The sequence below is a fragment of the Spinacia oleracea genome, chromosome 2 (genome assembly GCF_020520425.1).
Source record: "Spinacia oleracea cultivar Varoflay chromosome 2, BTI_SOV_V1, whole genome shotgun sequence".
NCBI classification, from domain to species: domain Eukaryota; kingdom Viridiplantae; phylum Streptophyta; class Magnoliopsida; order Caryophyllales; family Amaranthaceae; genus Spinacia; species Spinacia oleracea.
This window is the reverse complement of record NC_079488.1, coordinates 69,767,918-69,779,992: the sequence shown is the minus strand read 5'-3', so window position 1 is coordinate 69,779,992 and position 12,075 is coordinate 69,767,918. Positions and strand designations below refer to the sequence as shown.

The 12,075-nt window shown below is 36.9% G+C and overlaps 1 protein-coding gene across 2 annotated transcripts; it reads right to left on the bottom strand.

Moving 5' to 3' along the window:
* Nucleotides 1–216: 216 nt before the first annotated feature.
* On the bottom strand, nucleotides 217–1,464 carry LOC130466984 (uncharacterized). Of its 2 annotated transcripts, XM_056835508.1 has the most exons (3): nucleotides 1,386–1,464; nucleotides 749–1,194; nucleotides 218–663 (listed from the first exon to the last, which is right to left on the bottom strand). In XM_056835508.1, the coding sequence occupies exons 2-3, from the start codon at nucleotides 1,133–1,135 to the stop codon at nucleotides 391–393; spliced, it is 660 nt and encodes a 219-aa protein (XP_056691486.1). In that variant the 5' UTR covers nucleotides 1,136–1,194; nucleotides 1,386–1,464; the 3' UTR covers nucleotides 218–390. The 2 variants fall into 2 exon arrangements, with proteins under 2 accessions (XP_056691485.1, XP_056691486.1); XM_056835507.1 differs by having other exon boundaries at nucleotides 217–663; nucleotides 749–1,458.
* Between the last annotated feature and the right edge of the window lie 10,611 nt (nucleotides 1,465–12,075).

Below are 12,075 nucleotides of genomic sequence, written 5' to 3'. Positions count from 1 at the left end.
TGTCTTTTTTCAAGGTATGACAGACAATATATGCAAATCTTACTTCAGATGTGGGCCACTCAAATTTAACCCCACCACCCAAGTGTAGTCAATTCCAACATTTAACTTTCACTATTTGTTATTCTGTAAAAAAACGTGCCCAATTGGTGTGGAGATTTGTCAGCATATCCAGTTGCGTCAGATTGGTCAGATGACGCCAATTGGCATTTCATTGCATTGGGTATACAATTTTATTAAAATGGTACTACAACATAACAAAATGGTAGTATTATTATATGAAAATGGTAGGTGCCATAAAGTAATAAAGAAGGGGCGTACAAGACTAATATGCGACTTATAATAAAAACATTATTCCCATTTAATTTAATTTTTAAACTACAATTCTTCCGGTCACGGTGAAACGTCTCCCTCCATAGGGGAGAACACTTTGACCCGAAACGCATACACACCTCCTTCCCAATCATCTTCCCTTTCAAAGGCACAGACGTCTCCAACTTGAATGTCATTACAAGGCCACTTAGTTATAGTACTAAAATCGGTGAGCAAACAAATGTTATCGTAAAATTGGAACTTGGCACCATAAAAGGGACCATGACGATTCATTAAGACAACTTCTGACTTCCCCGGTCTAATGTAAGTTCTCGCAAATTCCCTGGGTATAGTCTACAAAGCAAATAGGTAACAAAAAATCAATTTGTGTACAAAAAAAGCGACCTTAAATAACTACAAAAAGTTAGACATAACTTACCAGCGTGCCGGACTGATAATAAGTTGCGCCTAACTTAATGGCAAAGTTAGGGAGTCTTGAGTACTTCAAGTAGCATTGCGCACTGAAGGAGTATTCCTCATTAGTTAACCACCGAGGTCTTGGACCCCTTGAGGTAGTTGAATTTCCGCCGACAACACAATTATCAAGGCTTTGTCCGTCCCTAGATGAATCTACTCTGAATGTTGTGTTTCCAATATATTGAAAATACAGCTTATCCCCAACTCTGTAATTATTTCCCCTGATGAAATCACTCCATCCATCCCGGAATGTCATACTCCCTTCCGGTAGATAGGAGAAGTTATGGTTAGGGGATATTGATCCAATACAATTTGAATCTCCCACACCCTGTCTGTATTCACCCGTCATATTGCTATGGTAGAAATATACTGATGTCCTAGTGTATACATTGGACTTATCGGTACAGGCTGATTGCTCAAAAGTAGTTAGTCAACGAGGAGAATTGTTTGATAGGTAATATACATAAAACAAAATGTAGAGGTTACACAAGTAATTGTTTTGTAAATAAAGGATCAAATAAATTACAAACTAAATATAATATCTAAATACTTATATAGAATATAGAAATATACGTTAGATGATTGAAATAAGATCTTACCATACGGATCATGTTTTGATTGTTTAGTTTGACACTAAACCCATAAGACACTTCTTCCATCGTAGTCACTTAGATGTGGTAGTATATATTATTTGTATCATTGTGTGAAGATATAATATGGAAGAACAATATATATAGGATTGATCACGCAATAGTAACGCAACACTTGTCGCCCATGCACTTCTCATATTGATGCCCATACACTTGTCGCCCATGCACTTATCATGTTGACCTTATCAATTCAATTGAAATGGGTAGTTAAATGGTGCGGATTTCAAATGTAATGGTACACAATTCAATTGTAATGGTACACAATGCAAACATTTGACCCATCCAAATGTAAATGACTTATTCAATTGTCCAATAATAAAACACTTTAACACGAAACGAATACACACCGCCTTCCCAATCAATTTAATATAAGTTCCGACTTCCCCGGAATTGTCTACAAAATACAATACTTAAATACGTGTTAGCAAATAAACAATAATAAACGTGTTGCATGAATTAACAATAATAACCGTGTTAGCAAATAAACAATAAAAAAATATGAACAATTCAATTGAAATTTTTAAAACGTGTTGCATGAATAAACAATAATAACCGTGTTAGCAAATAAACAATAAAAAAATATGAACAATTCAATTGACATTTTTAATGTGACCAACTCAAAAAAACAACCAATCCAAGTTTTCCAATGTCGACCAAAAAACAACCACTGACGCTAAAAACAAAATTTACCCCTTTTATTATTACCCTTTTGAACAAGATAAGACCAAATACAATTATTACCCTTTTGAACAAGATAAGTCCAAATTGTACAATTATTACCCCTTTGTAGATAACTCCAAAAAGCATTATATTCTGATTTATTATTCTGAAAAGGGAATCTCTGATATGTCAGCTCAATATGCCAAGACAACTATTTGAAAAACACGTGAAGAAGCAGAGGGGGTATTTTGATTCCTCCATATTTGTCTTTTTCCTACTTCTGAAATGGTAGTTGCTTAAAAATCAATGGTACATAAAATTTATAAATTGGACATAAAATTGTTAAATGGGACATAAAATTGATATAATTCTACTTACATGTAACCAACTGATGGGACTTACATGGGACTTAAAAGACTTAAAATCGAACTTAAAACATCATGGGACTTAAAATTAAACATGATTAGTGCGTAATCAACAATCCTTTAACAAATTACGACTGAAAATGGTAACTTAATCCTAAATACTACTAAGTTATGCATCACTACCGTTTGACGACCAATCCGAATACGTCTCGGCACCCGAATCTAGGTCACTCCCATACATTTTTTCATCATGTTTTTGTTGAACCATGTGTAATTTTCCCAAGTGATCGCCTGGATAAGATGCATGGTCCGATGGTTGATAATCCGAAATTAAGTTCAGATTTTCCATCTCATTCATCCCATTGACCTCAAAAATTTTACTTTTGAAAACAACGTACTCATCGTCATCCTCTAATATCTCCATCGGATCGTTGGTGGAGAAATTCAACCAATCAACCATGGAACTCCATTGCACTTCTCCACTCGGTGTAACACCTTCGAAGTTCCGGCCTAGTAATAATATTCCCCATTTGTTTCCTTTTAACTCCAACTCCTCCACTTGTAGATTTATTGCCATTGATTCCCATTTCTGCATGGGCATGGTAAGCTCGAAATTTTTTCTCAAATAACGATGCGTACTTGGAAACTTCCTACACTTCACCAATGTTGTGTGGAGTTTTTCAATGTTGAAAACAAAGGATATTTTGAAATTTTGAAGGAGGTAAAACATAAACCCGTATGCTTCCTTGCGGAAGTAACAGGCGTTGCCAATCTTCATTGGGTTAAGAAAAGGATACTCGGGATGGTAATCTATACCTTGCACAGCGTTGTACCCACTCCTAGCAATCGTTAACATTTGAAAGCCTTCAATGCAAGTCCGACTACGACGTTGAATAGTTAAGTCGCCTATTGCCACCTTCAAATCGTCATTTCCGAAATCCATAACCTCTTCACCATTGGGTTTAATATTTTTCTGATTTTTTGACATTGTAGAATGACCATATTTTTTCCACACTACTACACTTATTCTTCTTAAATAGTCCACATTGTCACAAATATGCTATCCACCAATTTATTATCCGTACATACGGTACATATTATCATAAAATGGTACAAGTTATCATATAATGGTACAAGTTATTAGATTTCAGAAAATGGTACAATTGTGGCCGGAATCTTTTAAATTGGTCTCACCAAATCGAACTTGTTGATGTTGTAGGAAAATCTCCAACAAAATCTTTAAATTCTAAATATTGGGTAAAATCTGAATAATGGGAGAATCAAATCTAAAAGGACAATATTCTTTGTTGGACCACTCATTGCCTTTTAGTTGGACCACTCATTACCTAGTACAAGTAAAAATACAACCTATTATCCAAAAAAGAAGGAAAAGTTTACTTTTTAACTCAAATGGAAAAGTAAGTACCTATCCTTTATCTTTACCTTTAAATCAGTTTTCTAGTTACTTTAGATTTGATTTATTTTCGTCCATTTCATTACCCAATTTCACTCTCCAGTTTTTTTTTTGTCTTGGTTCAAATCCTCTCCATTTTCTTTGTCTCCTTTACCAATTTTTTTTGAAGATGAACAACCCTTTTCAATTGCACTCAAGAAACCAAGTGGGTAACTCCAACTCGAACCGTTTCAATTACAACCCCAAAAATTGTCTTTACTTTGTCCCGGTACTAGGCCAACCTTCCAAAACCGACATAAACAACACGCTATACTATCATGATAATGATGAAAATCGTGGATTATGGAACCGCATCCCTTTACTGCGTGTGATTCAAACATTCAAGGAAAGCACAATGATTATAATTGGATCCTTCCAAGGAAGATTCATGCAAACCGGGAACGGTGAAGTCAAGCAAGCTTACGTGCCTTTACTAGAGGATCTAAAGGGAAATCCTGCTGTTGAGTTTTTTGTCAAATGGTGTGTGGAAAACCACGACGTCGAAGACGAGCTCGTGCCTGAATTCTTGGTTGGTGTCGTAGATCCAATTCCTATAGTCAACACAGCAGCCACTCCTGAATTTTACCTACCCATGCGCTTGGCCAATCAATGTCACCTATTCATTGGTTCTTTCACCGACACACTCCACGTGATGAAGGTTAACACCACTTTGACACACATCAACGTAGATGTTTTCCATAAATACAACTACAAAAGGAACACTAGATACCATCAATTTGACGTCTATGGTGACGCCGAACAATACCCGGAAGACGTACTTCATGTGCCCCGCGGGTCTAGGGTCGTGTTTTGGAACGTCAGAGGAGTTACCCGTTCAACATTTGCTGAAAATTTCACCAAGATATACACTGCTTCCAATCCCCTAATTGTCTTGATTTCCGAGTGTCGGGTTGAGTGTCCTTCTATGCCTACTGTGGCTAGCCAACTTCCAGGAAGGTACAAGCACGAGCAATTTGGGTGGCAGGGACGTGCGGGGGGTGTGTTGTTGTTCTGGGCTTACGAGGATATTGATCCGACGGGAACAAAAATTATCATGAACGAGGTCAAATCGTTGGTATCCGCTTCGAGGTAATCACATACACTTATAGTTCTCTAATTATACTTACACATATAGTTCCCTAAACTTTATAATTTAACGTTACATTCTTGTTATTAAAGTACCATTCTTGTTATTAAAGTACCATTCTTGTTATTAAAGTACCATTCTTGATACCATTCGTGTTGAGAAAGTACCATTTTGATTATATAAGTACCATTCTTGTTATTAAAGTACCATTCTTGTTATTATAGTACCATTCTTGTTAGACAACTTATAGTCTTAAATTTAATTGCAGTCACTCTATCATCCCTCGAGAAGGAGGATCATCTCTCAGCAGACTAGTAGGCCACCGGATGCACAAGAAGACGACACGGAATGGTGGAGTTCTGGAATGGATTACGACGATCCCACGATCGACTAGATCGGTTGCCAGAGCTGTGAGTTGGAGTAGCTGTGAGATGGAGGACGGTCTGCTGGCTGGTGTAGTAGTGATATATATAATCTGGATATTTAAATCGGAATTCAATCGGCTATTATTATTAACCTGTTAAACATCTACCCTAATCCTAATTAAGTTTAAGTATCGTATTCAGGACGGGGCGCGTGTTGTCTCCCCTTGTGATGTGTGTTGTTAACTGAACTTATTTACCTTTTAATCATGTTTACTTTGTTGTTTCCAATGCTCTTATGCTCCGTGTTTAACCTGGGTTGCATGTTTATACTCATGAAAGAGGATTGGGGGGCAGAAAGAAAAATAGGATATGCTCATGGGCCATGTGGAAACTTGGATCATGAATATGTTCATGGGCCTTCTGATTTAGAGAAGGCCATACTTGAAATGAAAGAAACTAAAAACATGCAACTAACAAACATGAAAGAAACTAACAAACATGGGCTTTCTGATTTTAAGAATGCCATACTTGAAATGAAAGAAACTAACAAACATGCATATGTTCATGGGCCTTCTGATTTTTGAGAAGGCCATACTTGAAATGAAACTAACAAACACGCAACTACCAAATTTTTAGAACACTTAGGACAATTTAGAACTAAACACAATAACACACAACATTAAGTATCTAGTTTTGCCTACCACTAGGCTCAAAATGAGGAAGTATTTGCACATGGCTCAAAACACCAAACTTAGAAGGTTAAGAATAACCAAATCTACCCAGAAAATTTAAGTTAGTCTCGTGTTAGAAAATATAAGTTCCGTGTTACAATTATAGGCCGAGGACACACCATCATTTTGAACTTGCCCTCCTCTTCATCACCAACGGCCGAGGAAGTATGGCATCGAACATGGGCTTCAATTCATTGTACTCCGATAACACATCATCAAGTACAAGATCCCGCCTACCAGTAACCATGTCGCCCTGTTTCAGTTCAAGTCCAATAAAATATTATAAATCAACCAACTCCAATCAATTAATCTAGAATGCAACTCAAACTTCATCATATTAAAAGTAGAGGACGAATAAAAGTCACTTACCAACTCAAACTTCGTGACAAATCGACGTATACAACCCTTAATGCATTGTAGCATGATCACACCACATGACCGGCTGCACAAATAGGCATCCATTTACGTATGATAAACTTATAACATTCAAACTATTAAAGCAACAAGATGACAAAGATTACTCACTGATCTCTACGACTAACAATCTTAATAGATTGTACACTCCAACTTTGCATCCTTCCAGTTACCCAATCAGCCCCAAACTGGATCTGTAACATTACATCCATTGCGTTTACCTAACATAAATCAATTTACAATAGATTAAGTATAACTTTGATAATAACACTGAAGCTACATCTCAACAAAGGTCTAATGACTTGTACCAGATCTTTAATGATAGCACTATGTTTTTCTTCGGGGTTGGAGTACATGAAATCAATAACTCTTAACACCCCTCCCATCAGGTCAAAGCAAAGACACCACCAATGACTGTTCAACAACACAGGTACAAATATCTGTTTGCCCCAATTTATAATATACATTGTTAAAACACAGAACATACATTCAAATAGAATAATTAAATTACTAAACATACATTCAAAGAGAATAATTAAATTACTAAACATACCACGCGTAGTTTTGAACATGTAATGTCCTCATAACCTTTCCGTACTTTATACCTAGATGATGAGTTGCGTCTTTGCCCTCCATCACAAAGGTCTGGTAAACAATAATCATCAACAAATCAACAGCTAGTAAACAATGATCAACAATAAACAACAGGTACCAATAAAATAAATATCAATAACATAAATACCGCATAATCAGGACTCAGCAGTATCCATCTACTCCTCCCATGAATTCCTTTTCTCTCCAGAATTTGGTGTATAAAGAAGAAGCCATCCTTATATACCCAGAACTGACACTTTGTGTTGCAAGCAAGGTGGCGTGACAATCTCGTTGATCACATGAAATTCCATCACATGAAATCAAAATTGCACCACCGCTACATAAAATGCGTTTACCAGTTAAAATAAATTCAACCGTTAAATGAAATGTACTATCATTACTGCAACTTAGGAAAATACTCAAACAAAAACTAAAAAAATACCTCCCGGGATTTTTAATCGAGCGCCAACTTCGAATAAAATCTGTTAGGCGGGTTTCCATTACGGTTTGCCTACGAGTACTGGGTCTTGACACAAAATCCGAGTCAATTCTGGTTGGTTTAATAACCCTCTTTTAGCCAGTTTTGTTCTCGTCCCTTGTGCAACTATGTTCACCTTTTTCGGGTGGCCCATTGCTCGTATTCAGGCTAGAAGAACTACTACTGTCCCCAGTCATCTCATCATTCATCAATTCCTCTGCCACCTTTGCCACACCCGCTATCACTCCACACACATCATTTTGAACATCGTCATCATTCAGACCATCATTTTGAACATCGTCATCATTCAGACCATCATCATCATTCAGACCATCATTTTTTACATGGTCATCATTCAGACCATCATTTTCAACATCGTCATTATTTAGAACATCATCATCAACTTCGTTTTGAACACCAATATCAATTTGAACATCTTCATTGTTTTCAACAGATACCTGACTTGGGTTAGAAAGGCAATGCCCACTACCCCCTACACCTGCACCACCAGGTTCAATACCCCTGCCAATGCAGCACCACCAACACTGCCTATCCCGGCACAACCAGCATCAATCCCAGCAACTACACCTCCATTCAAATCACCAACACCACCAGCATCACTCCCCGCAACTACACCTCCATGATTCAAATCACCAACACCACCAGCATCATTCCTAGCAACTACATCTACATTCAAATCACCAACACCACCATCTGTTGGATCAGCAACAATACCATGAACAACCCCACCAGCACCTTGAACTCTTGCACCAAAAGCATGCTCCACTACAGAAGTACCAGATTCAAATACCTGGCCACCACTACCAAACCCATGGCCACCTCCTGATAATCCGGAGCCATGGGCACAACCTCGAAAAAAAACCGCATCCAATATTAACCTCTCTAAATGGGGTTTCACCAATTGAAATACCTTTAGAGCATCACAAAAACAACCACAATAAAATCAACCAACCATTCTAAGTATCAACTCAATGTTATATTAATATGCTAACCTACATACCTCTTGAGCCAAACCAGATACAAGGGAAGCCCCCAGGTTTGCTTCTCCCCGACGGGGAACCATGACAGGTTCTTGTTCAACTGCTGGAGTATTCTGACCTTCACCATAGGTATCTACATCGGGGACTCTCCTAATCTCATGAAACCTCTTGCAGGACTGAAAATTTAAAAAAACTATTAGTTTTCATAATTCAACCATATAAATGAACATGTATACCATTCAATATAAACTTACCGACAATTTACCAAAGTCCCTATTTTTCCTCCTATCCGCTCCAATAGCCTTCTTAACTTCTTTTTCGCCCCGAACCTTCACCCTAGGTAACACCTTCATTTGCAAGGGTGGCATATCCAATCGATCTAGGTAAAATATCTACAAAGATACATAAAAAATTAGAAATTGCTTTAACAAACCTTAAATATGACAAGACTAATGCAAATCAAAATATGAAATAAGAAATGAAGTAATATATTAAACACAATATTCTAGATATTATATTCTTACCATTAGAGCAAGGATGCACCCTCCACATCCACCTACAAACCCCTCTTCCTTGAATTTCTCAGCGAATCTCTGTGCCCGCTCCATTAACCACCCGAATACAAAAGTACACCAGTCGTACTCTTCTGCATTCTCAAAAAGCGAAGCAGCTGCCAATAGTTGTGATGAAAGATTGGTGGACATCGTCGTAGGACAAAGAATATGTCCCAAAACAATAATCAAGAAGGCAGCCCTGAAATCCTTCTTCTCCTTATTTGTGCTTAACGGCACCAAACCACCTTCATCATCTCTCTGTCCCACACAAGCTTGAACAGCAGGCCTCAGCAAAATAACCTCCTCCCGAGGTTTATCCAAATTTTTCCCAAATCTTGTCAAAATCTCTTGAGAATTTTCAACCATCACCACATTCTCATAATCTACCTCAAAAGGAACCTCCTTATCCCCATTTGGCAAGCCTAAGATCCTATGAAATTCTTCTGCACAGAATGAACGAAGTTTTCCATCGCCGAATTCAACAACCCCATCAACCCCAAGCCTTGTCAGCAGCCAATAACAAAAGTTACGGGGTAACTTCTTCAACTTCATCTCTAGTAACCCACCAAAACCCATCTTCCTGACTTCTTCCCTCCTGGACTTGTCAAACTTACTAACAACACCAACAAAAGCTTTCACTCGACATATTATGTTAGGTGCCTACATTAAAAATTTAACTTATAAATACATTATTGCAAAGTAATCCACAAATAATACATTAAAAATTAAAGCATTATTTACCTTCCCCAACATTTGAAAGTGAGTTTTCACGACACGAGAACGAGCCTCCACATACTCCCCGTTACTCTTCATAATCTATTCAAACATAAATAACAACTTACCGTGTATTCAATATCAACAAAATATTCATACATTTACTAATTTTTTACTAATAATTTATTTTTTTAGATCATTATTTACCTTAACCCTTTTACACCTCGATTTTTCCTTCTTCAACTTCCCTTTTCCTTTTCTCTTCTTTCTTTTCCTCCTTTCCATATCTGATGACTGAGAGGAATCAGATGAGGCATACGATTCAGACTCCGATGAATCAGAGGATTCACCATATGAGGAATCCTCAGTACTATCTTCCGATGTTCCATTTCCACTAACATCAAGTGCATCACAATCATCATTAAAGGAGTCAGCTCTCTTTCTCTTCCCAGTTTTCTTTACCCTAGCTACTACACTCGGTTTCTGCCCTGGTATCACTCCCAAAATTTTTTGTATGGTACTGGACCTCTACAAGGATAAATCAAATACTAAATTAGACAATTTAACAGGGTCACAGGCAACAAATATATCAATTACCAAGATCAAAACATACCCCCCTAGTGTTCTTACTAGCATCATTTATCTTTGACTTAGTAGTAGCAGCCTTCTTTTGCACCATTCTATTAATGACAAGATCACAACTTCATCAGAATCATTCAACTGACCAAAGGGTCGTTCTACGAATATCCACATTATTCTATTTACTGTAACAACCATTACATAAATTTACAATTGACTTCACTACAACTACATATATTATAAACATTTCAATCCATCTATTACACTTAAACACAAATATCTACATAATTATTCAAATATAAACATTAATAAATCAATTCATTCTATTACTTTAAAACTTTTACCAATACATTAATACAAACTTAATCAATATATTAATACACCCAATAACAAAATTTTATTACTTTACTAAATATTATAATCAACTTAATCAGCAATAGGTTCCTCCAAAATCAATGAAGTCCTTAACTTTTGGACCATACATGTTTGCATTTTCTCATAGAAACCAAGACAATAACAATTATTAAAAACACATAATTTTAACTTAACTTCCATAGAAGTCGACAAAGTAAAGACAAAGTTTGCTAATTGTCCAAATTTTTAACCAAAGTACGACAACAAAAATCCATTTCAAATAGAAATTTCTGATAATTATTAATTTGGGGACTAAGGGTTTGGGGTTTTTAGGGGACAAAATAAAACCATTTCAAAGTTTTCGATGGACAAACCTTTAGAATTCTAACTTCGACGACTGAGGACTAGAACACAACCTTCGGAATTCTGCGTACGACTTGGTTTCTAGGTAGATCTGAGCTTGAGCTTGAGCTTGAAGAAGGAGACAAGAGAGAGAAGTGAGAGAGAGAAGTGAGAGAGAAGGACGGAGGATTCGAGGACCTTGCCTTAACTTATGCCACACTGGAAACGATGACCAGCCACAAGCTTCAGACGTGGATTTCATTAACACAGATCAGCAATTTCAAAATTGGGGTGGATTTACCAATATACCCATGATATGTGTCTGAAAACCCATGTCTGATAGCCGCCACGACCTCCTCAATAAAGTTGTAATCATTTAGAAAGTTATTATTGGTTATGACATAATTAATCTCAACTTATTGATTATCTCAATATAATCTAAATTGCATTTTTTTTTCTTTTGAAAAGTAAGGAGAATAATACATTACGAACCCCCTACGCTCGAGGGTTACTCCTAAATAATCACTACAAAGGATTTTAAGTAAATACAGGCTATTACAAATATCAACATATATTCCCTCAAAAAAAAAGTATCAACATACTTTCTATTGCTAATTAGGTGGCCGACATTAGGAATGACGTACGCTGCCCTATTCGCCTCTCTATAAATATGCTTGATTTCCCACATATCAAAAGGAAGGTGGAGAGGAGGCTCTTGTTGTCTTTGATAATGTTGTGAAGTTTCCACGCGGTAGACCAGATTCGTTTAACTGGGTTGATGATGAGTAGATTGTCACCTTCGATGAGAAGCCTTCTAATTTTAGTCGTTTGGATTCCTAAAGGCCCTTATGAAAAGCACACACTTCAATATATTCTGCCATGAAAGGTTGAGAGATGTCGAGGTTATAAGTGTAAGAAGTAAGTGGTTCTCCGTTGCTGTCTTTAATA